Here is a 23,630-nt window from a genome sequence, read left to right as displayed (position 1 = left end):
TTCTTTGCTCCCCAGCCTTGGTAGATATAAGTGAAGCGATCCAGCAGAGCAAACGCCCACTCCCTGCCTGTCCCAGGAGGTGGTGTGAGCCGCTGTTTATTCGACTAGCATCACCTCAGACTTGGCAACAAACGGGTAAAGGAAGCCATAACATAGTCACACGCAGAAGCTCGGTATCCTTGTCCCCAGGCGTGAAACCCCTGCAGATCCCAGAGATGAAGAAGGTCAGAAGAGAGCTCTGTCTGGGACTGAGACACACACAGGGCGAGGAGCTGCAGGGGAAGGAAGGAGTCCCAGCATCAGGAGAAGTGGGCCTCCCGGAAACCTGGGAAAGACAGGGAGATACAATCCCTCCTTCCAACAAGGAAGGAACTTCCTGCAGCGGAAGCAGACTTAAGTTTGCTTTTTGAGCATGTTTTTCAGCCATGAAGAAAACGTGTTAGTTCATAGTCTAGAGGTAGCTCTTCTGCTGGGTTCTACTGAAGGCAGAGGTTCAAATACCTCTGTCAGGGCTTTTGACTTTCTCCCCACGTCGCAGCTTTACTGTCCTCTTTCCTCTGTCAGGGTGTCCTCAGGGAGGCTGGCTGTTTCCCCCCTGCAGGCACAGATGGCCACACACAGCTCTAGGGCGATGCTGGCCTTGTCATTACATTTACAAAGGGTTCGGGAAGCCATGTTAGGGCAGGCCACTCTTTTTTTTTTTTTTAATTATTATTTATTATTTTTTTGATGTGGACCATTTTTAAAGTCTTTACTGAATTTGTTGCACTATTGCTTCTGTTTTGTGTTTTCGGTTTTTTGGCCGCGAGGCATGTGGGATCTTAGTGTCCTGACCAGGGATCGAACCCACATCCCCTGCATTGGAAGGCGAAGTCTTAACCACTGGACCGTCTGGGAAGTCCCCAGGCCACTCTTAAATCCAAAATAAATGCGTTCAATGAAATAAAGTGGGAGTTCTTTTGGCTGCTGCCTCTTTCACCAGTACATGTGTTCTTCACGTGTGCGGCTGAGTGCCCTCTCCCCTCCCCTAATACTGCTTCCCAGACTCACGCAATTACCACTGTGGGTTGTAATGCTTTTAATGGGTGGCATCCATCTTTGTTGGTTTTTATTTCAGTGGAAACATTTAGCTCACCGTTAGGTGTAAGTATTCCTTTCTAACTTCATTTCATTGGTTTCCAAGTGGGGTACTTACAGATGTCGTTAAGGTCTGCCCACGATTTTGGAGTCCCCATGTGCAGCTGTGACTGTTTTTTTTTTTTTGATGGCATCATCTTCTGGAACTCTCAAAACCCAGAGCTTCCCCTACCCCCAACTTTGAGCCACCTATGTCTCTCTTCAGGGTTTTGAAGGTTACTGCATACGTGCACACACACACACACACATATACACACAGATGTGCATGTCTTATTTATTTGTTTTCATCACTGATGACAGTGATGTCATCAGTGTAGTAATCACTGATACAGAGGGAAATATGTGTAGTAATTATGTGTAGTAATCACTGATACAGAGGGAAATAGTTTAGTTTTTAAATTAAAACTTTATGATGCCACTTGGCAAGAGCTCTGAGTGTTTGTTTGCCTGTATCCAAATGGTGGACTCCCTCTGCCTCTGCTGCTTCGGCCTCAGGTCTGGTAAAATTGTCAGTGCAAGTGCAGCGAAGCAAGAGAGCTTTAGGCATTTTCTTCTGAGGCTGCACTTGATCACAGTGTAGGGACCGGTGCTGCCTTGTTTTTCATTTATGCTCTTATTCTAGGCACTTGAAGAGGCCCAGAAAGCGATTCAGCAACTCTTTGGAAAAATCAAAGACATCAAGGACAAAGCAGAAAAATCGGAGCAAATGGTGAGTTCCGGTCTCTTCCGGACATTTTTGCGCCGGAAGAGGAAGTTGGCTTCTCGTCCAGTCACACTAGTCAATAGACTTGTTCTCCCTCTTTGTGCCAAGCACAGCGCCCACGTCTCCAGTGCTGGCCCTGGGACGACGTCCATTCAGGAGGTGCCGCTAGACATGCAGTGACTCACTGTCTCTGCTGCCCTGTATTTGCAGCCCTGTTTTTAAACAGGGAAAGTTCTCTTCTTCTCCTTTCCCCAAAATAGTTTCCTAGTCATTTTGGATTCCTTTCTCTAGCATTTGTTTATATCACGTGTTTCTCAGTTCAGATGTATGACATGTAACTTGGCATTGCTTGAAAACTGGACCTGGATCTGGGAGGTGGGCCGCATCCTGCCTGTGATACGTGCAGAGGGGCTTGATTAAGCTCTCCCTCTACGCAGTGCTGCCCTCGGGTGATGTGTTCAGGGACCTCCACCGACCGAGAGGCCCGCCAGTTTCTTCCACTCTTAATAAGAATAATAACTACCTCAAAGGGATGTTGTAAGAATTAAACGTATGAAGAGCACAGAGCATAGTACTGGGCTGGGGTTAGTTGCTTAATGAATGGAAGCTATTATTAATGTCATTCTTTTCCCCCTGCTCGTTTTGGTTATAAAAACTCCTAAACCCTCCCAGACTTCTCTGCCTACACCTTATTATAATCTACTCAGGAACAGATCCAAGGTCACACTCCCATGGACCCTTCAGTTCTCTTCAGTGGCCATTTGGCAAGACTGGACAGGCTGTGGAAGGCGGCGGGGGCGGGCCTGGCTTCAGCGGAGGGCATGGGGCAGTGGGGTGGGAGAGGGGACAGTTGGATACCATTAGTGAGCAGCATGACCTCTGACGTCAGACCGCCTGCCTTCAGATCCACCCTCTCTCCTTCCTCCCTGGGGGCCTTAAGCAAGTTACTTACCCCCTCTGTACCTCAGCTGCCTCTCTGTGAAGTGGAGGTAATATTTGTGTGTACATCACAGAATTGTGGAGGTTCATGAGCACTTAGGATTCTGATCTGCTAGTTTGGACCACGCTCCCTCTTGAAGCTGAGGGGGGATGCAATAACAGTCTGAGTAGACCGCTCCTAACGCCAGTAGATGTTTTATTTGAAAGCAGTCTGGGACTTCCCTGGCGGTCCAGTGGTTAGGACTCTGCGCTTCCAGTGCAGGGGGCGTGGGTTTGATCCCTGGTCGGGGAACTAAGATCCCATAAGCCGTGTGGTGTGGCCAAAAAAAAAAAAAAGCAGTCTGCTTCCCCAGACGGTGCTTTGCTAAAGGGAAGAAGAGGATATTTGTGGAGCTCTTTCACTGTGCCAAGCACTGTGCCTGTTCCTTTATACAAGTGATCTAATTTTGCCCTCACAACAGCCTTACGAACTCGGTTTTACTCTCATTATTATTTTTATGATTGACCATTTTATCAGTGAGGAACCTGAGACTCAGTGAGGCTAAGCCACTTGGTCTAGGACACCGAGTCGGTGAGTGAAAGAGCCGAGATTCAATCTGAGAACTGTCTGACTCCCAAACCTGCCACGTCCTGTTCTGTCCTTTTTTGGCTGTCCAGGGGTAACAGTTAAGGTAAATTAACGACCAGCATTCTGTTTTGCGAACTGGTCTGGCGAACCGGTGTGGCCTGAGCGCCACTTGCGTGAGCTGCCATTAAGGGCTTTATTTGGGGAATAACAAGAAGTTGGGTTTGTCTAGGGATGCACAGGGTGTGTGATGGGGAGAGATGGGGAACACTGGGAGTGAAGGGACCAGTGAGCTCCGGTGCAAAGCAGCGAGGGCCCGGAGGAGGAACAGAAGGGACAGAGTCTTGAGATGAGGCAGAGGAAGAATGTTCCGGATTTAATGACTGACTAATGATGCAGGACCTGCAGGAATGAGAAGACTGGTAGATGACGCTGACTTTTAACACAGTAGTTGAAGACCCCTGATGCTAGTGCTGGAGCTAAGGAACCCAGGAAGAAGTACAGGGATTTTTTTTTTTTGATGGGAAAGAGAATGATTTATTTCAGAGTTGGAAGGGTAATTAGATTATAAGGCCGAACTCCTATATCTAGTTTATTATATCAGTCTTGATCGTCTCTCCCCCCAGACTCAGTTATTTGGTAAAAGTGTGGTAGGTTCTTCACCTCTTCCCCAAACCCCCACGATAGAAATAGAGACATTTTGGTGGCCTGAGGGTCACAGAGAGAGCAGGCTTGATGGGCCAAGTCCCCGTGAAAGACGCTTTCTCTGCTAGGATCCAGGTCAGCCTTGTGGCTTTGTAGGTGTGGATCTCAGCTGTACAGGTCGTGACCTTTACTTCATAACTCTACCCAGGATGATCAAACTCTAAAAAATCAGGTCATGTGAATTTAACTCACTACCGGCCTTTTTCTCTTTTAACGGGAGACCTATGTTTCCAGTAACTAGGATGTTTGTGCCTGGTATCCAGGGCGCTCCCTTCCCTCCGGGTGTCATAGAACCTGGGGAACCTAATTGCTCTTCAGAAAGTTTCTTGTTCAGCATGGACTCAGGCAGTTTAGTGGAAGAGTCCGCCTGGGTGTTAGTAAAGGTGGAGAATTGTTCCCACCTCACTACTGAATGTACTTTTCTAGTGACTTAAATACACTTACGTTCCCAGCTACAGAGTTTCTTTCTCTTGGACCCGCTGGATCAACACTGTTGGCATTTTACTCCCCTGATGGCCATCTGTCTCCCTGAAGGCTCTGCTCTTAATGATGTCATGTTAAGCTTACTTTGCGGGGGTTACATTTCAGTCTTCTTGAGATTTGAGGAGAAATCTGGAGACCGGATAATAAGCCCTAGATCCACGAATAAAGCCCATCTCAATAGAATTAGCTGAGTCATACTCTGCTATCCATTTTGTATGGAACCTAGTAACCCCGGTGCCAGAAGGCATACTTCCCTGACCTTGTTCAGGAGGAGATCGGCGTCCTTGGCTGCCGGACACCGTGTGCTCCATACTCAGTCACCATGTGGCTCACTCCTCTTTACTTGGGGTGAAGAATAGAGTTCATTTCATTCTCACAACTGAGGATTTTGTAACCCTGGGTAAAGTCTGCTGAAGAAATGCCCAATTAAATGTAAACGGGCTGATTGGAAATTATTTTGAGTATGTATTGGGAGGACACCTGTGTTTTCTCCGAGGGCTAACGCGAGGTATGTTTGTCCCTATTTCGTTTGCATTATTTTCTCCGGAGGCCACTGGCAGACCGGTTGACGTCTGTTTTAACCCTCCTCCTTTTTCTCCTGTGGTTTTTCACTGTTTAGGTGAAGGAAATCACCCGCGACATCAAGCAGTTAGATCACGCCAAACGCCACCTGACCACCTCGATCACGACGCTGAACCACCTGCACATGCTGGCGGGCGGCGTTGATTCCCTCGAGTAAGCACGTCAGCGGTCCCTTTCAGGTCCACGGGAAATAAATGTATCAGAGGAGATGGCACCGTAGGTTTATTTACTTCTCAGCCAGGAGAGTCTCATCATCCTGGCCCACTTCCTGCAAAGCGGTCTCAGATGTTTAGTCACCACTTTGGCTTTGTGCCCTCGGGTGCTCAACGTGTAACAGACACCCGAGACTTTGAGGTGAGGGGCAGGTGAGTCTGAAGGGGCCCAAAAAGCATGTGGAGAATGACTTCAAGAGCACAGGTCATTTCCATGTGGTAGATCTCTACCACGGAGGCTGACGAGGCAGTGTAGGGCTGTAATCACGCCCCCAGCCTGCACGTTGGCAAGTTTTCCTGCTTATGTTGGGCTCAGTTGCACTGTCGTTGAACATGCCTTATGGAAACAGATCCTTGTACCCACTTCTTTCTTTTTTTTTCCACCCACTTGTCCAAAGGCAGAAGCTTTCTGTTTGGCTTGTAGGGGAACTATAGGGAATAGTACATGAGAACATGAGAAACAGTATTAAAAGGAAGAGTTGGTTATTGACCACAATGAAGCAGCCCAAAGGCCTCCTTTCCTAGAAGATTCTGATATTCCTGTTCACTTTTGTGGTCTGTCTCATGAGAATTGCCCCTGTCCCAGCCTCAGTGTAATCTCATGTGTGGATAAAGAAAGAGCACCTCCATAGGAATTTAGACACAGTGTCCAAAGTTGGGGGAAGTAGGGGACAGACTCCTTCTTGGTCTCTCCCAGAGATTGCATGGTCTTCAGTGAACCCTGGCCTGTTCTCCTGCGAGCAGTGATCGGAGAGGACAGCAGGCCCATAGGAGACTGGAAGAGCAGTGTCCTTGTCCCTTTCCCCAGGTGCTCAGTGCTTTCCAACAAACCAGCAGACCAGGCAGTGATAGCAACGTAACTCCTTGGCTTGAAATTGAGCCTGTCTTTTTAAATGCCTTGTAAAGGAAGTCATAAATTATACGTTTAATTAAAAAACCCAATCCTAATGAAAATTTCAAATCTAATCGTTTGTTCCTTCCTTGCTGTGTATAACTGTTGATTTTATCAGCATCCTTTCATTTAAGCTTCATTAACCTTAGCAGCAGGGAACCTAAACATACCTAAACATACACAGAGTTGCTTAACATTGGCTTAAAGTCTACAGATTTGAGTTAACATGTAAGCGCATGTACATGCTCTTTGTTGTGTCCTGAGATATGTTTGGTTTGCTCAAACGCCGTAACCCTCAAATAATAACATCCCGACCCCTGCTCTCTGTCAAAAGCCAACTGATCCATAATACCCAACCCAAATCCCAAACCCCAAATCCACAGTCTTCCCAGATTCCCCTTCCCCCACCCAGGGAGACTCCATCACTCACACATTCTTCTCTACGTCCCAGAGCACATAACTTGGACTTCTGCTTAGAGCTCCATTCATCCTACTTGGTACTGCTTAGATGTGTCCTGTTGCTCTCCCTTACTAACTCATGTTCCCTTAAGGATTTGGACCTGGTCTTATTTTTTTTCTCCCCCAGTGCACAGCACCATATATATTCAGTGCTCAGGAAATGCTTATTAAGTTGAGTTGATGTCTGTTTTAGAGCCGAGAGTAGGTTGGTCCATATCTGTATCTTGTGTCCTTAGTGTTTTTCTGGAGTCCTCAACTTCCTATTTCCTTGCAGAGCCATGACCAGGAGAAGGCAGTATGGAGAAGTTGCTAATCTTCTTCAGGGCGTAATGAATGTTCTGGAGCACTTCCACAAATATATGGGAATTCCACAGATCCGGCAGCTTTCTGAAAGGTAAAATGTCATTGGAGAAAACGACCTTCCCTTTTAAGAGAAGGTGGTGCTGGGAAGTGCGTAAGCACTCAGCTCAGGATGTTCATTGTACAGTCTCCCTGTGGGAAGGAGCCTCAGAGCTCACCTGATCTGACTCTGCCTGTTGCAGACGTCCCCTCTATGTCCCCTCACCACCTCCTTACCATGTCTTCTAACACTACCTGTGTTAGATAGTTGCTGGCCTGGTGCACTGGAGTGAACCAAGCCCACGTTCGTGAGGGAAGCTGTTCCAGTTGTCTGCTTCCTTGTAACAAACCAACAAAACCCAGGACTTAGTGGCTGATGACAACAGTTATTTCGCTCGTGTAATGTGGCCTGGCCCAGCAGGGACAGCTCATCTCTGCTCCGTGCAGCATCAGCTGGGGTGGCTCCACAGGGGCCTGGAGGATCCCTTGGTTTAATCTCATGGTTGGCAGATGGGTGCTTGCTGTCAGCTGCGAGCTCAGCCGGGTTGTCCTCCCTGGGCTGCTTGGGCTTCCTCATGGTGAGGTGGTGCTGGGGCCCATGAATGAGCATGCCAAGAGAACCAGGTCTTAGAAGCCACAGAGAGTCGTTTCTGTAGTCACAAGCCTGTCAGGATTCAAGAGGAAGGGATATAGCCTCCGCCACTCCCAACGGGAGGAGTGTCAAAGCCCCATTGGTATAAAGAGCACGTGGGGGACTTCCCTGGTGGCGCAGTGGTTAAGAATCCTCCTGCCAATGCAGGGGACATGGGTTCGATCCCTGGTCCGGGAAGATCCCACATGCCGTGGAGCAACTAAGCCCGTGCGCCACGACTACTGAGCCTGTGCTCTAGAGCCCGTGAACCACAACTACTGACACCATGTGCTGCAACTACTGAAGCCCGTGTGCCTAGAGCCCATGCTCCGCAACAAGAGAAGCCACTGCAACGAGAAGCCCGTGCACAGCAACGAAGAGTAGCCTCCGCTCACTGTAACTAGAGAAAGCCTGCAGCAACGAAGACCCAATGCAGCCAAAACTAAATAAATTATTTTTTAAAGTATTATTAAATAATAATAAAAAACGAAGAGCACGTGGGATGAGAGATCACTGTGGTAGTCTTTGCAAATACAGTCTGCCCTTGAACTTCAGATGTGACAGAATGATGACTTAGCCTCTTTAAATTTGTTCTTTCCTTCCTATTCTGTTGAGTTTTAATCCTAGATTCAGAGCCAGTAGAAAGAAAGGCAGATGCTTAAAGAGAAGGAAGATGAGGATCTGGAAGAAGATAGGGGTGGGGAATTTAATGCCTTTTCTGTTAGAAGTAGCAGCAGGGAAAATACTAAGAGACAGTCAAAATTGATGGATCACAACCTTTTTTTTGCAAGAAAGAGGAAACGAAGGGGCCGTTACTCAGCAGGAGCCATCATTTTCAACTCTGCTTTCTCATGAGGCCTGATGGCTGCAGGCCTGTTGTTTTCTAAGTTACTTTATTTCTAATTATATAAGTAATACACGTATACATTTTCTTTATTAGAAAAAAGTCAACATACAGATGAAACTTAAGTCCTCTTTAACTATACCTCACCCCCCAGTGCTACCCATAGAAGTAGTTACTATTATCAATTTAATGCTTATCCTCCAGATTTTTTTCTGTGCATTTAAATAAATCTGTAGTTTTAGATTGTGGGTTTATTTTGCTTTGTTTTGTTTTAAATAAATGATCTCATACTGTATGCTTCATTCTGAAACTTTCTCTTTGTTTTTAGCTTAGCAGTGTATTCTAGAGGTTTTTCCACATCAGTGTATACAAACCTATCTCATTCCTTTTAACAGATGCATAGAATTCTGTAGTATAACATACCACAGATTTAAAATTTATTTTATTTATTTATTTTTGGCTGAGTTGAGTCTTCATTGCTGCGCACGGGCTTTTCTCTGGTTGTGGCGAGCGGGGGCTACTCTTGGTTGCAGTGCGCGGGCTTCTCACTGCGGTGGCTCCTCTTGTTGCGGAGCACGGGCTCTAGGCACGTGGGCTTTAGTAGTTGTGGCACATGGGCTCAGTAGTTGTGGCTCGCGGGCTCTAGAGAGCAGGCTCAGTAGTTGTGGCGCACGGGCTTAATTGCTCCGTGGCATGTGGGATCTTCCCGGACCAAGGCTTGAACCCGTGTCCCCTGCACTGGCAGGTGGATTCTTAACCTCTGCACCACCAGGGAAGTCCCATACCACAGATTATTTAACCATTTTCATATCACTAGACTGCTTCTAATTGGAAAAATATACTCCCTTTTGCACATCTGCAAGTATTTCTCTAGGATAGATTCTGGGTGATAGGTCACGTGCATTTAAAATTTTAATAACTGCTGCCCCTTTGCCCTCCAAAGAGGCTTTATTTATTTATAGTACCATCTGCATAGCGTGTGAGTACCCATTTCCCCATATCCTCAACAACACTTGGTATTGTCAGTTTTCCTTTTCATTTATCTGATGGATGAAAAATGGTACCTAGTTCCTTTCATTTTCATATCTCTGTTAACTAGTGAGATTAGTTTCTTTTCACTTGATTATAGGCCATTTGCATTTCCTCTGTGAAATGCCAGTTTATATCCATTGTCTGTTTGTCTACTGAGTTAGTTATCCCTTCCTTATTGATTTGTAGGAGTTCTCTATGTATTCTGGATGCTAGTCCTTTGTCAGATCTGGCAGATCTTGCCTGCAAAACTATGTAGGTGTGTCACCTGTTTTCAAGGCAGATCTTTGTCCTTTCAGTTTCTTCAATGGTAATTGGTCTATTCATGTTGCCTACTTATTTTTTTTTCCTTTTTAAAAATTGTGTTGAAATATACGTTACATAAAATTTACCATTTTAATAATCTTTTAATGTACAATTTCGTAGCATTAAGTATCAATAAATTCACAGTATCGTACAACCATTACCACTCTATTTCCGAAACTTTTTTATTACCCCAGACAGAAACTTTGTATGCATTAAATAATAACACTCATTGCCTCCTCTTCCCTGCTTCTGGTAACCTGTGTTCTATTTTCTATCTATGAATTTGCTTATTCTCGGTACCTCATATACTTGGAATCATACACTATTTGTCCTTTTCTGCCTGGCTTATTTCATTTAGTACGTTTTCAGGTTCATTCGTGTCATATCATTTATCAGAATTTCATTCCTTTTTAAGGCTGGATATTTTATTGTGCATGTAGACTATATTTTGTTTGTCCATTCATCTGTTGATGGACACTTGGGTTGCTTCTACCTTGTGGCTGTTGTAGTGTAGAATAAGCAAATCTATCGTCTGGTGCCTATTAAAAATCTGAAGTCCATCTCATTCTTATTCCTTTATAAAATAATCTATAAAATAATTAATTTTGTTCTGGAAGCATTTGAGATTTCGGGATGGGAGAATCAGGAATTTTACTAGGACATGGGTCTCTTTTCATTCATGTTGCTCTGTACTTAATTGTATTCTTTTCTTTTTTAATATTGTATCTTAATGAATTAATTTATTTTTTGCTGTGTTGGGTCTTTGTTTCCGCACACGGGCTTTCTCGGGTTGTGGCGCACGGGGGCTACTCTTCATTGTGGTGCGTGGGCTTCTCACTGTGGTGGCTTCTCTTGTTGCGGAGCACGGGCTCTAGTATGTGGGCTTCAGTAGTTGTGGCATGCCGGCTCAGTAGTTGTGGCACACAGGCTCAGTAGTTGTGGTTCGCGGGCTCTGGAGCACAGGCTCGGTAGTTGTGGTGCATGGGCTTAGTTGCTCTGCGGCATGTGGGATCTTCACGGACCAGGGATCAAACCCGTGTCCCCTGCGTTGGCAGGCAGATTCTTAACCACTGCGCCACTAGGGAAGCCCCCTTAATTGTATTCTTAATCTGAAGACTCATGAGTTCCTTAAATTCCAAGAAATTGTTCTCCTTTATTTCTTCGAGTAGTTTTTATGCTTTGTTCTCTGTGTTCTCTCTTTGTGGAATCCCTAGTACATGAATATTGGAACTTCTAGGTCTGCTGCCTTGTTTCTTAATTTTTTTAAATACCTTGTATCTTTTTGTTGTGTTAAGCTGAGTTCCTCAACTCAACCCCCCTGTTTTAATTTATTCTTCAATCTTGTCCATCCTGTTATTTTGCCCAGCTGTTGAGTTTTCATTTCAACAATCCAACTTTAATCTTCAGGGTATCTAGTTGATTCTTTTCTCATGGGCATATTAAGTCTCTCAGGGAGTATAAACTATGCGTTTTAAAGTTCTGAGTCGCCTGTTCCATCTCTCTGTCCTCTGATGTCAGGTCTTCAGTTTGCTGAGCACGATGACTCTCTTTCTTGGTGTTTGTACTCTGCCAATATTTGGTGATTTCTAGCTGATCGCTCAGTCTTGGCTGTGAGATTCTCTGTCATTCTGATCAGAGATGCTCTTTTACTGTCACCTGCTCGTGAGGGGGAGGCGGGATGTGCCGCTCGGCTACGTGTGCCACAGACTGTGCTTCTCAGGTGAGGTGGAGCTGGAGCTGGGGGAACTGCCAGGTGGGATATGCTGGTGGCTTATCTTCTGGGCCCGAGGGCTCCCTGATCTGCCTGGATGTTGTCAGCCCTCTGGTCCCTGCTGGGCTTCTCAGACCCACACCCGTTTCTGCTGAACGCTCAAGGCAGGGGTGAGACCTGGGCACTGGCTTCATGGCTCCTCTTGCAGGACCCCAGCGTATCCCTCCAGCGGTTCCCTGGGCCCCCCTCCTGCTCTGGTATCCACTCCCCTCGTGTCCTTCATCTTTGAGAAGCCGTTTTAGGCAGGGGTTTCCTTCTTCAATCCTCTCCTACCAGAGTTTCTAGTCTACCACTCCTTTTCTTGCCCAGTTCTGGATTCTTACTAAAATCTTTTCATTGGGCTTCCCTGGTGGCGCAGTGGTTGAGAGTCCGCCTGCCGATGCAGGGGACACGGGTTCGTGCCCCGGTCCGGGAGGATCCCACATGCCGCGGAGTGGCTGGTCCCGTGAGCCATGGCCGCTGAGCCTGCGCGTCCGGAGCCTGTGCTCCGCAACGGGAGAGGCCACAACAGTGAGAGGTCCGCGTACCGCAAAAAAAAAAAAAATCTTTTCATTATTTCTCAGTTTCTGGGACAGGAAGGGGAGGGGTTGCCCTGCGTGCTCAGGGTGCCATCTTAGAGGTGAAATGCCAAGGAACTGTTAAGGAATGTTGGAACAGAGCTTGGCGGAATACTCGGGAAATCACCACCCTTTCCCTTATCCTTCCTAAACCCTTCACACTCAGAGCTGGCTGATCGCCATGTCACACTGGGGATGTGAGGCAGCCAGGAGAGCAGACAAACGGGGCTTTGTGAGCTGCAGGAAAGAAGGAAGCTTGGATGGAGAAGGCAGACTCACTCTCAGTGGATGCGGGGGAGAGAGGAGAGGCAGCATCACCTCCCCTTACCCTCCTGATAATCCAGAGTTGATCTTTTTTTCCCCGTTCACTTGTTCTTCTCTTCACTCACTAATAGATACTTACCACACACTTTTGTATCCCAGGCCCTGTGCTGGGGGACTGAGGGCACAAAGATAAGAAACACATACTCTCTGCCCTCAAAGCGCTCACCGTTTTTGTGAGAGACACTAACAGAAAATTTCAGTATAGGATGGATATAGTATATGTACAGGCACAGCAGGGAATTGATAGACTGACCCTTCAGGGGTCAAGGATAGGGGTCACAGAAAAATTCAATTTTAACGTGACCTTAAAAGAATGGGTAGGATCTTACCACCAAGACAAGAAGAGAGAGGGGGGATAAATAGGAGAGAGAGAGAACATCAAGGTACTTGGGGAGACAGTGGAGGGTGAAAGTCTGTCTAGGTAGGCAGGGTCAGATTTTACATGCCTCGCTAAAGAATCCGTTCTTCATCTTGTGGACAATAAAAGATGTTAAGCGGGGAGAGGCATGGTCTCATTTGTATTTTGTAAAACTCTTGTGGGTTATAGGTACAAGAGACTGGAGGTTGGGGCTATGTTCTGGATTAGAAAAGATGAAGACCATACCATGACAGTGACCATGAGGTCAAGGAGTTGTGGGGAAGAGTTGGTTACCCATTGGTTCCATGAGATGGGCATTGCTGAATGGCAGGAATGTGGCAGAACTGAATTTTAGTTATAAAAAAGCACCATAGGGACAAACAAGAGAATGCACTCTTTTAGGATTCCTTGCCTTTTAACATTTTTTTCAAAGAAGTGGTTTTATAAATTTGAAGGAACTTTGTGATCACTGCTGTAATAACACTCCCCTTAGAAATGGAAAAAGATAACATTCTATCAGTATAGTTTGGTGCTCCAGCCATTCATTATCATGTAGGGTTGCTGCAAACACAGGAGGATTTACTTTTCTTTTAGTTCATTTCCCAACTTCTATTTGCAAAAAAAAAAAAAAAAAAAAAAGTGTTGATTAACAGAGAATATATACTATTAAGTAACACGAAAAATAACGGAAGGGAAGGAGTTTCCAGTGTCTGACTACAGTTCTTTCTCAAGAGGTACTAAAAGTTTGAGGAAAGTCCAGACTTCTTATTTTTAGCATCATTTCTGGTGAATATTCCTCCCTTATGTTTACATAGTGACAATAGAACCATCTGGAAATGATAGAAATAGCTTGTTTGTTTGGGGGGAGGGGAAAAGGCAGGAGAGTTACATCCTGCGCGCTGCTTCAGGTTCTCTAACTTAATAGCTTGCTGTCTGTAAACTGTGGAAGTCATACAAAGGGTTGTGTTCTGAAATCTTTGCCTGTACATTTGACATATGAAGTTCATAGGCTTTGATTCGAATATAGCTGTTTCTTCCAACTACCCTTCTGGAAAATGCCTAAACGTTAATGTAGCGTTGAAGGAAAGATTTTTTTTCTTTAATGTCATCTTTACATTTCAGATCCTCTGGCTTAAGAATATCCATGAAAGCAAATGTGTCTAGTAATCAGTCAGTATTTCCTGAGGAAGAATGGAAGATTCTTGCATTCTCTTGAAACCCATGAAACCGTTGAACTGAAACATATTTTTCAGGGCTATTTCTAACCTCTTATACATGACAGGTACTTGGCAGGTTGAGGGGATCACATGGCTTAGTGATCAAAGAAACTGAAGTGGAGAATGAAAAGGGCTGGCTAATCAAGTGTACTTCAATAAACTTTGAAAAAAAAAGAAAGAAAAGGCCTGGTTAGCTGTGTGACTATGACAGAAAGAACTTAAGTTTCAAAAGAAAGTATAAGGGTTGTACTTGATGATCTCAAAGCATGCCACTGAGTCACTCTAAGATTCTGGGTTGAGATTTCTGTCTGTTTGGAGATGGAGCGTCTGACTAATCTGACTGACTAACCATTGTGTCTGGCACTCCGTATGTTGAGAGGTCAGTTTATTGCGACTCATTGAGGGTATTTTCTTTAGGACTGTCATTCACAAGGTATTGGAAGCATCAGGGTTATTTTATCCATAAATGTCTAAGTGGTTTTCATAGTTTGCTGTCCCTCTGCTGCCACCTCTTATGAAGCACATTTAGGGAATGGCGCCCTTGAACAACCCGTGGTCACAGGGCGTGGAGGATGCTAGGAGGCAGTTGGTTCACCTTCATTTCCGGGCAGCACAGGGAATCTTTCATCTCCTAAGAGTGGTCAACGCTGAGTTGTCACCACCCAACCAGGCCGGGCTTATTTAGATGCCAGGAGGAATTGTTATTTCCTTTCTTCTCTAGTAGTGGTAGATTGATTTTTATAACGATGACTAGGAAGTCTTGGTAGCTGAACTCACATATATGCTCCGCTAACAGAGTCTGTTGCTGCATCTCTTCCCAGTAGGAACTTACTTTTCATCTTTGGAAGAGGAAGGAGTATAAAGGAGTGAGACCGAAGCTGTGTTCTTTTAAGTATGTTGACGTCTTTCTAGGATCCCGCTCAGGCAACTGATTGTAAAGACTGCTCTTCACATCTTACCCTGAAAGTACACGGATCAGGGTTTGGCTTTATAGGTACCATCGTTATCGTCAGTAAGGGAAATGGTTTCTCTTTCATCTGAGTCACTGGTAGATACTTCAGGAACTATGCTTGGAAACATATTATTATAATTATTATTATTATTATTCTGCTCCAACATTAATTAAACATCCGACTTCCAGTCACCTGTAAAGATGGATGCCATTGCCAGCTAGTGCTGTAAGACGGGTGTGGTAGAATAGTCAGGATCGGAGCGGATACTGAAAGGCATCTAGTCCAGGCCTCCATCCCCACCCTCTGATTTCACAGCCATTCTTAGTCGTGGCCCACATAGGGGAAATGGCTTAATTAGGATTACACGTAGCTCACCAGTGGCACAGCTAAGTCTAGACTTTCTCAAGAGGTGACCTTGGGAATGGACTGAAGAAGAAGACAAGGGGGTCTGCAAATCACAGCCTGGTACTTCTGTATTTATCATAGGCTTTGGTTGTCTTTTCAGGCACCCAATCTCTCTTTTTTTTTTAATGGATTTTATTGAAGTATAGTTGATTTACAATGTTGTGTTAATTTTTGCTGTACAGTAAAGTGATTCAGTTACACATGTATATACATTCTTTTTCATATTCTTTTCCATTATGGTTTATCACAGGATATTGAATATAGTTCTGTGTGCTATACAGTAGGACCTTGTTGTTTATCCAGTCTATATACTGGGTTGGCCAAAAAGTTCATAAGATCTTACGGAAAAATGTGGACAAACTTACCCAATATAATAGTTTGCATCTGCTAATCCCAAACTCCCAATCCATCCCTCCCCTACCCTTCCTCCCCCTTGGCAACCATAAGTCTGTGTTCTATGTCTGTGAGTCTGTTTTTGTTTCATAGATAAGTTCATTTGTGTCATTTTAGATTCCACATATACGTGTTAGCATATGGTTTTTGTCTTTCTCCTTCTCACTTACTTCACTTAGTGTGATCATCTCTAGGTCCATCCATGTTACCTCAGGCACCCCAGTTTCAAATCTGGTTAAGAATATGGAGTTAGGGGATGGTGGGCTGGGTAGGGTGACAGAGGCAGAGCCGGGACCATCTTTACCACTGAAGTGCTCAGGGGCCCTGAGAATAAGACTGTGACTGTCCCTGGCGGGGCTGGAGCTCCCCCTCCAGGAATGATCCTGTGGCTTAGGAGGGAACCTGTGCTCTCTGTGCGCTGCCAAGGGGAGAGGAGGAACAGAGGGGCCTGAGGCTCTGGAAGCTCCGTCTTGTGACCTGGCACCAGGGCAGTCTGTCTGCCTGGCCCGTTATGTGGAGTCATAAGACCTTGGAGGCAACGGTTTAACAAAAGCGTGTTCTCTTCTGTCCTGTCAGAGCTCACACTCAAGGAATGTTTCCTGTGGTCCACTGGGCAACTGTAGGTGGATGGCCCTGATTCTGCCTTGGGGGCTCCTCCGGTGATAGCCTTAACTCTGTCATTTCTAACCCCCTCGGAAGGTGACTAAAGAGGCTGCAAACCCACCTATAAGAGTGGTTTTAAAAGTTTTGAAGATGGTGGAAAAACCCTGGAAAGTATTTGGAATAAGGCATAATTATAACTATGCCATAGAAAAACCAAACTGTTTTGGGTCCTGACTATCCCCTCATTAAAAAAAAAAAATCTGAGTACGTCGCCAGGCACTGCCTAGTAGCCAAAGAAATTGTGGTTTTGAGCTGTTCGCTATTTCTAGAAACTTCATAACGTTAATTCCAAAGTAACAGGGTGGAGACCAAAAAAGGAAGAACGTTATTTTACGGTGCTTTTAGCAAAGATAAAATATTTGCTGCAGGCTCAGGGCCGTTCAGCTCTGAGGATGGCTGGTGGGAGGCATCCAACTCCTGGGGCTGGTGGAGGACAAGCTCCTCACAGGAGGCTGACCCGTAGCTCCTTTCCCCTCCCAGCTGCTCTCCTTCCTCCTCTTTCCTCTCAGCGGACAAGTATTTCTTGAGCCCCTCGCTTCCATACAAACCACCGTGTTCAGGACCGACTTCCCTGTTCTAACTCATGCTCAGGATAACTCAGTTTTCATCCTCACAGTCTTCTGAGAGAACTTAAATTTTCATTCAGTGGCCTTCACCCTCAATTAGCAGTTCATTTTATCATTTGGATCTTTTTTACTTTAGAAAACATGCTTTTTGTTCTCTTGTTGAAACTTGGGATCCTGCTGTTAGTTTGCGGGTTGAAAAAACAGCGACTCTGAAGCACTGTGGAGCCCTCCTCCCATCCTGTACTCCACGGAGCTGGAGAGTAGTTATACCAGTAACCCGAAATGGATTTATATGTGATTTGGGCATTATTATATAGCGCTTTCCTGCAGCATAACTACCCCCTAATGACATTTTGTAAAGATTAACATCTACTACCTCACAACGGGTGAGAGGTGGCCCAGGAGAACTTTGGGATGTGGAAAACCCGTAGTGAGCATGAATCCGATGCCTGCGTCCTGGTCATAAACCTGCTGCTAACTAGTGTGTGACCTCTCTTATCTAGCCACCCCTCCCCCCTTCCTGGATGATCCCTAAAGACTTCAACAGTTCTAACCCCTACGGATCTGTGCTTAATTACTTACGGACATTTGGAAATTTATACCAGGCAATGATATGTTCTCTTTTCCCTACAGAGTGAAGGCTGCCCAGACCGAGTTAGGACAGCAAATCCTGGCCGATTTCGAAGAAGCATTTCCTTCCCAGGGTACCAAGGTATTGTTTTGCATTTTCCCTTCAGTCTTTGGATATTATCACCATTTGTGCCTGAGGCACACTCACTGTAGTTACTGTTCATTTACCATTCCAAAAGCGTTCGCCAGCAGCCATAACGTCTGTTGGCTAGAGGTTCAGGGTAATGAGACCATCCTTGATTTTAAATATCCCAAAGCAACAATTGATTCCCCATCTGTGTCCTCCCAGCATCAAAAAGTGAGGATTTGTTTCAGTTTAATTTAATGTGTGTCAAACCCAAGATGTCTGCCTGGTAAATTCCTTCTTTTTCTCATGGTTATGTTTTAAAAAAATAATAATAATAAATTTTTTTTCAAGCCACAGTGTTTTTTAGGATCGTTACATAACTTTTTGGTTTCAGTTTGGTGAAGAGACAACTGGGAGGAACGTCCCCAGGCTTATGTAACTCTTGGAGTGACACAGTTAGGAGGCTGGTTTTTAATGATCCTGTTCTTTGCGATTAATCCCTTTAGCTCTCACTGGTAGCATAGCTGTTTGTGTTGTGTCTGCAAAGCCCACGGTATTTCACTTGTGAGCTATTGGTTACACTTCTCATGTAACAAGCTTTGCCTCACTTGGCCATCACCGTGCTGGGGTAACTGCCGGGGTAACTGCCTTCAGCTCCATCCTGCAAATTATAGCAGACATAATCTTAATGCTTTGCATGTGTTGGGGAGAGAAGAACTCTCAGAAGCTTTTTTCCCCCTCTATTATTTGAGCTATTTCAGGAGAAAGAACTGTGCAGCGCAGAAGTGACCCAAAGCACACGCCGGCAAGCAGCACTTGGTGGGTGGAGATGGGGGATATATGTTCATTCACCGAGCCAAGGAACGTTTCCTGGATCTGCTCTATAATTCAATAACTGGAAATATCTTAATCGTTTTTCTTTGCGCCTCATAAAAGAAACTTAGGACGTAGGTGGGGGTAGCAGCCCCAGCTTTGTAGATTACCTTCTACAGGAAACCTGCCTCTGATTTTAATGTCATATATTCTGGCTGACTTCTAGCAATCAGGTATTTTATGTGTAAAGCACGTTCCTTTGCGGACTTCATCTTCCTTATTCATTTGCTGTAAGTGTGGAGAGTGGATATTGGAAAGCTGTCCTGTAACAAGGGGTTGTACAGTATTCACAATACAAACACTAGCCTCTTCTTAGTCCAGGGCCTACTACACTGTACTCCGCTGTTCACCCTGGTTTTAAGAAGTTTCAGAAAAATGTGGATGAAACCCAGCTTTATCATTTAGAAAAAAATAATGTTGACCTACATTATATCTTTTTCTCAGACTCCACGAGGCAGATGAGGTGAAAAATGGTTTTCTTTAACAGCTTGCTTCCCTTTTCTCTGTCTGGGTGACTTTTTTTTAACAGTTTTCTTTTTTCTTCTGAATGACTATTGACTTCTCTTAAAGGCCTTGTGTTACTATTACTATTTCACAAATGGAAATAAAGATTTTTTTTTTTAATTACCCAAAGGTTACCTGTTAGGTCCTTTTTAAATGAAAAAATCTGAACCCATGAGCCCATAGGTTTTGGCTTTCGTGACTCCTCTGTCAGATCAAACATTTTCATCTAGAAGCCAGAGTTGAGCAGTCAGGGTGCTCAGTGAATGACAGAACAGCCACTCAGCACGGAGCAAGTCAGAATTTTAACAATTTAGCTCTCGGGCAGCTTAGGTAACACTTAGGAAACTCTTGAACTTCAGTTGAGGTGGATAAATTGGACAGAATTGACAAAAAAAGAAGTCATAAAGATTTGGAAGACCCTTAATCATCACCTAGTTAAAGTCCATTATTTTTTTCACTTATATTTCAGATGAGTGTCAATAGTTGTGCCAAAGCCATGTGGCTATTTAGCCAAGCCAAGAGCAGATGCCAGGTGTTCTTTTCGCTATAGCCCACTCAGCCAGCCATGTTCATTCAGTGAGTTACTGTAAAGAAAGGGTCAGCGAGGCTGAGCTGCCTTCAGCAGTACAAAGGCCTTCCCACCATGATGTATCAATACAGCCCCTTGATAGTTACTTCTACTGTTTTTTTTCAGGTCAGGGGGCCAGTATCATCATGTTTTACCTTTGGCTACCTGTCTGCATGGTTGACTATCAGTGGGACAAGGCTGGTGGTTTAGAACCGGGATTTAGGTTTTAAATGCCAGCACACTGTTTGGCACAAATATAGCACCTTAGGAACAGGAATCCAAGGTTAGAATCAGGGGAAATTGGCATGTGTGGAGTGAGACTGGTATCATTCTGATTCCTAAGGCTCTTCAGCAAGGCGACTTCAGTTCAGATCGCAGAAGTTTCTACCATCATTGCTGGCCCTGTTTCTAAAATGTCTCATTGCTGATTCATGGAGTAGCTTTTATACTGGCTACTGCAGACTAGCTTAATGATTCTTTCATCAAGGAACAAGTAACTAAAATATCCATCCACAGCACAAGAATGAGTGTCAGGGGAGTGGAAATAATAATAACATCATGAGTAGAACAAGAAGCCGCAGCTGTCAGAGGCCATAAGATTTAAAGGTCATTTCTGGCTTTTGAACTGGTGTGTGTTGTTTGTTTTTCCAGAGGCCAGGAGGACCCAGCAATGTCCTACGAGATGCTTGTCTGGTTGCTAATATTTTGGACCCCAGAATCAAGCAGGAAATCATCAAAAAGTTTATTAAACAGCATCTGTCAGAGTATCTAGTACTTTTTCAAGAAAACCAAGATGTAAGTATTGACCAAAGGAGATCAGATGTTACATTTGAATTTATTAGTTTATTTTAAAATTTATTTTATTTTTGGCTGCATTGGGTCTTTGTTGTTGCACGTGGGCTTTCTCTAGTTGCGGCTATCGGGGGCTACTCTTCGTTGCGGTGCGCAGGCTTCTCACTGCGGTGGCTTCTCTTGTTGCGGAGCACAGGCTCTAGGCGCTCGGGCTTCAGTAGTTGTGGCTTGCAGGCTCAGTAGTTATGGCACGCAGGCTCTAAAGTGCAGGCTTAGTAGTTGTGGCGCACGGGCTTAGTTGCTCCGCGGCATGTGGGATCTTCCCGGACCAGGGATCGAACCCGTGTCCCCTGCATTGGCAGGGAGATTCTTAACCACTGCGCCACCAGGGAAGCCCTATTACGTTTGAATTTTATTGAAAATTGATTGCTCTCAAGTCTGTGATTTATATTTTATTAGTGTTACTGTCTTAAAATGTTGATTTTTGGACCATGAATCCTAGGCGCTGACTGTACAGTTCAGCAATTCTTAACCATTTTGGGGTCACTGACCCTTTGGAGAAATTAATGAGAGCTACAGATCTTCTCCCCAAAAATGCACCTATGCATAAAACTTTGCATACAGTTTCAGGAAGTTTGTAGAACCCTGAAGCCCAGTCATAGACCCCAGGTTAAGAACCTCTGGATCAAGTAAAAAAAAAAGTAGCCTAGACTCTGAAACTGTGAGAAATTGGTTTTGTTTTTGTTGGTTCTTCTATGTTTTTGCTTATTTCCTTGAACTGTCAATACTACTTCTAAGCAGCGGGGTGGATTTTGTTCCCTGCCTCCCCAAGGTTGCCTGGCTGGACAAAATTGACCGGCGCTATGCCTGGATCAAGCGCCAGCTTGTGGACTACGAGGAGAAATACGGCCGGATGTTCCCGCGAGAGTGGTACATGGCGGAGAGGATTGCGGTAGAATTTTGCCACGTCACAAGGTAGATGCCAACTCTCTACTGGTTTTGGTGTTGATTGGAATCAGTTGAAACCAGTTGATTGAAACCAGTCCCCCAGTCTCTACAGGCTCCGTGTTGTCTTGTGGATTTGGTGCTACTCCCACCTTTTTTGGTTTGTTTGTTTGAAAGTCATCATTTTAATGAGAATGTCTTCACCTGTGCTGGACTCCCCTCAGAGAACTCCTTTCCTTTTGAAAGTCAGATTTTATATACCCAAAACCAAGTCCCAAACTCCAGCTGTAGCTATATCCCACCTTCTCCAACTTTAGAGTTCCAGCCCTAGAGGAGAGGGCATTATGTGAAGGCAAGGTAAACACTTGATAAGGAGACATGGAAAAGGTTACATGAGAAGCCCTGGGCCAGTAGATTGTAGCCAGAGCACTTGTATTTGTGTTTGTTTTGCCTTAAGAGTAAAATATACCCAACACAGCAGCTATGTCTGCTCTTATCTTTGCTCTAGGACTTTCCTATAGCCTCGCCCTTGCCTTGAACAGCCTGCCTTCTTAATCAACTAAAAGTTCATCAGCCAGATTTCCCTGTAGTGGTTCAGTGCCCCACATTTTCCCACGTGTCTGTATCACCTATATCAATGTGCAGTGAGAATACATCCATCATTGTTCTGCTTTTCTTTTTTTTTTAATAAATTTATTTATCTATTTATTTATGGCTGCATTGGGTCTTCGTTGCTACATACGGGCTTTCTTTGGTTGGGTCGAGCGGGGACTACTGTTCATTGCGGTGCATAGGCTTCTCATTGCGGTGTCTTCTCTTGTTGTGGAGCACGGGCTCCAGGCACATGGGCTTCAGTAGTTGTGGCATGCAGGCTCTAGAGCTCAGGCTCAGTAGTTGTGGTGCGTGGGCTTAGTTGCTCTGCAGCATGTGGGATCTTCCCGGACCAGGGCTCAAACCCTGTGTCCCCTGCATTGACAGGTGGATTCTTAACCACTGTGCCACCAGGGAAGCCCTGTTCTGCTTTTCTACTTGCTGGGTAGGTGGTTCCAGAGGGACAGGGGCAATATCTACTTCAGTGACATAGTAGGCACTCAGGAAATAGTTGTTGAGAACATTTCCCACCCCTAATACAGTGTTTATAGTCTTTGGATAGTTAATATTATTGGCATCTGAGTGTTCTAAGCATTTTAAAGACCTTCTGTCATTCATCCTGTCTTCACTTTCAGTGAGTGTAGCCCAGGGCCAGATAGTCTCTCTTTTTTTAAAAAAAATTTATTTGTTTGTTTGTTTGTTTATATTTGGTTGCATTGGTTGTTGCCCACGGGCTTTCTCTAGTTTTGGCGAGCAAGGGCTGCTCTTTGTTGCGGTGCGTGGGCTTCTCATTGCCGTGGCTTCTCTTGTTGTGGAGCACGGGCTCTAGGCACGTGGGCTTCAGTAGTTGTGGCACATGGGCTCATTGGTTGTGGCTCTTGCGCACTAGAGCGCAGGCTCAGTAGTTGTGGCGCATGGGCTTAGTTGCTCTGTGGCATGTGGGATCTTCCCAGATCAGAGCTCGAACCCGTGTCCCCTGCATTGGCAGGTGGATTCTTAACCACTGCGTCACCAGCTAAGTCCCAGATAATCTCTTTATATCAAAGAATTAAAGCCCAAGAAGTATAGATCAACGTATCCATTGACAAAGCTAGAGTCAAAAGTTTTTATTCTTTCCTTGCAGCTTTACCACAACAGTGGTGGGAACGGGCTTTTATTGGTTATGTAGTCCCTTCTAATAGTGCACAATTACATTAACTCCAAGTTACTTAATTTATTTTTTTATTTTTTATAAATTTATTTATTTTATTTTTGGCCATGTCGGGTCTTCATTGCTGCGTGTGGGCTTTCTCTAGTTGCGGCGAGCAGGGGCTACTCTTTGTTGTGGTGCGTGGGCTTCTCATTGCGGTGGCTTCTCTTGTTGCGGAGCATGGGCTCTAGAGCGCAGGCTCGGTAGTTGTGGCGCACGGGCTTAGTTGCTCCGCAGCATGTGGGATCTTCCCGGACCAGGGCTCCAGCCCGTGTCCCCTGCATTGGCAGGCGGATTCTTAACCACTGCGCCACCAGGGAAGCCCCAAGTTAATTTATTTATTAATTTATTTTTAAAAAATATTTATTTAGGGTGCGTCAAGTCTTAGTTGCCGCATGTGGCATGCGGACTTCTTAGTTGTGACATGCATGCGGGATC

The 23,630-nt window shown here is 45.0% G+C and overlaps 1 protein-coding gene across 1 annotated transcript in view; it reads left to right on the top strand.

The window, feature by feature from the left end:
• VPS53 (VPS53 subunit of GARP complex) overlaps window positions 1-23,630 on the top strand; it is a 125,588-nt gene that overhangs the window by 31,074 nt on the left and 70,884 nt on the right. Inside the window, exons 5-10 of the mRNA XM_082678510.1 lie at window positions 1,760-1,846; window positions 5,152-5,267; window positions 6,952-7,071; window positions 17,667-17,745; window positions 20,327-20,470; window positions 21,300-21,442. Of these exons, the coding sequence (XP_082534636.1) occupies window positions 1,760-1,846; window positions 5,152-5,267; window positions 6,952-7,071; window positions 17,667-17,745; window positions 20,327-20,470; window positions 21,300-21,442 (689 nt within the window). The remainder of the gene's footprint in view (window positions 1-1,759; window positions 1,847-5,151; window positions 5,268-6,951; window positions 7,072-17,666; window positions 17,746-20,326; window positions 20,471-21,299; window positions 21,443-23,630) is intronic.

Source organism: Grampus griseus (genome assembly GCF_964374135.1).
Source record: "Grampus griseus genome assembly, chromosome: 20".
Classification (NCBI taxonomy): Eukaryota; Metazoa; Chordata; class Mammalia; order Artiodactyla; family Delphinidae; genus Grampus; species Grampus griseus.
The sequence above is the reverse complement of the archived record's forward strand: the minus strand, read 5'-3'. Positions and strand labels throughout refer to the sequence as shown.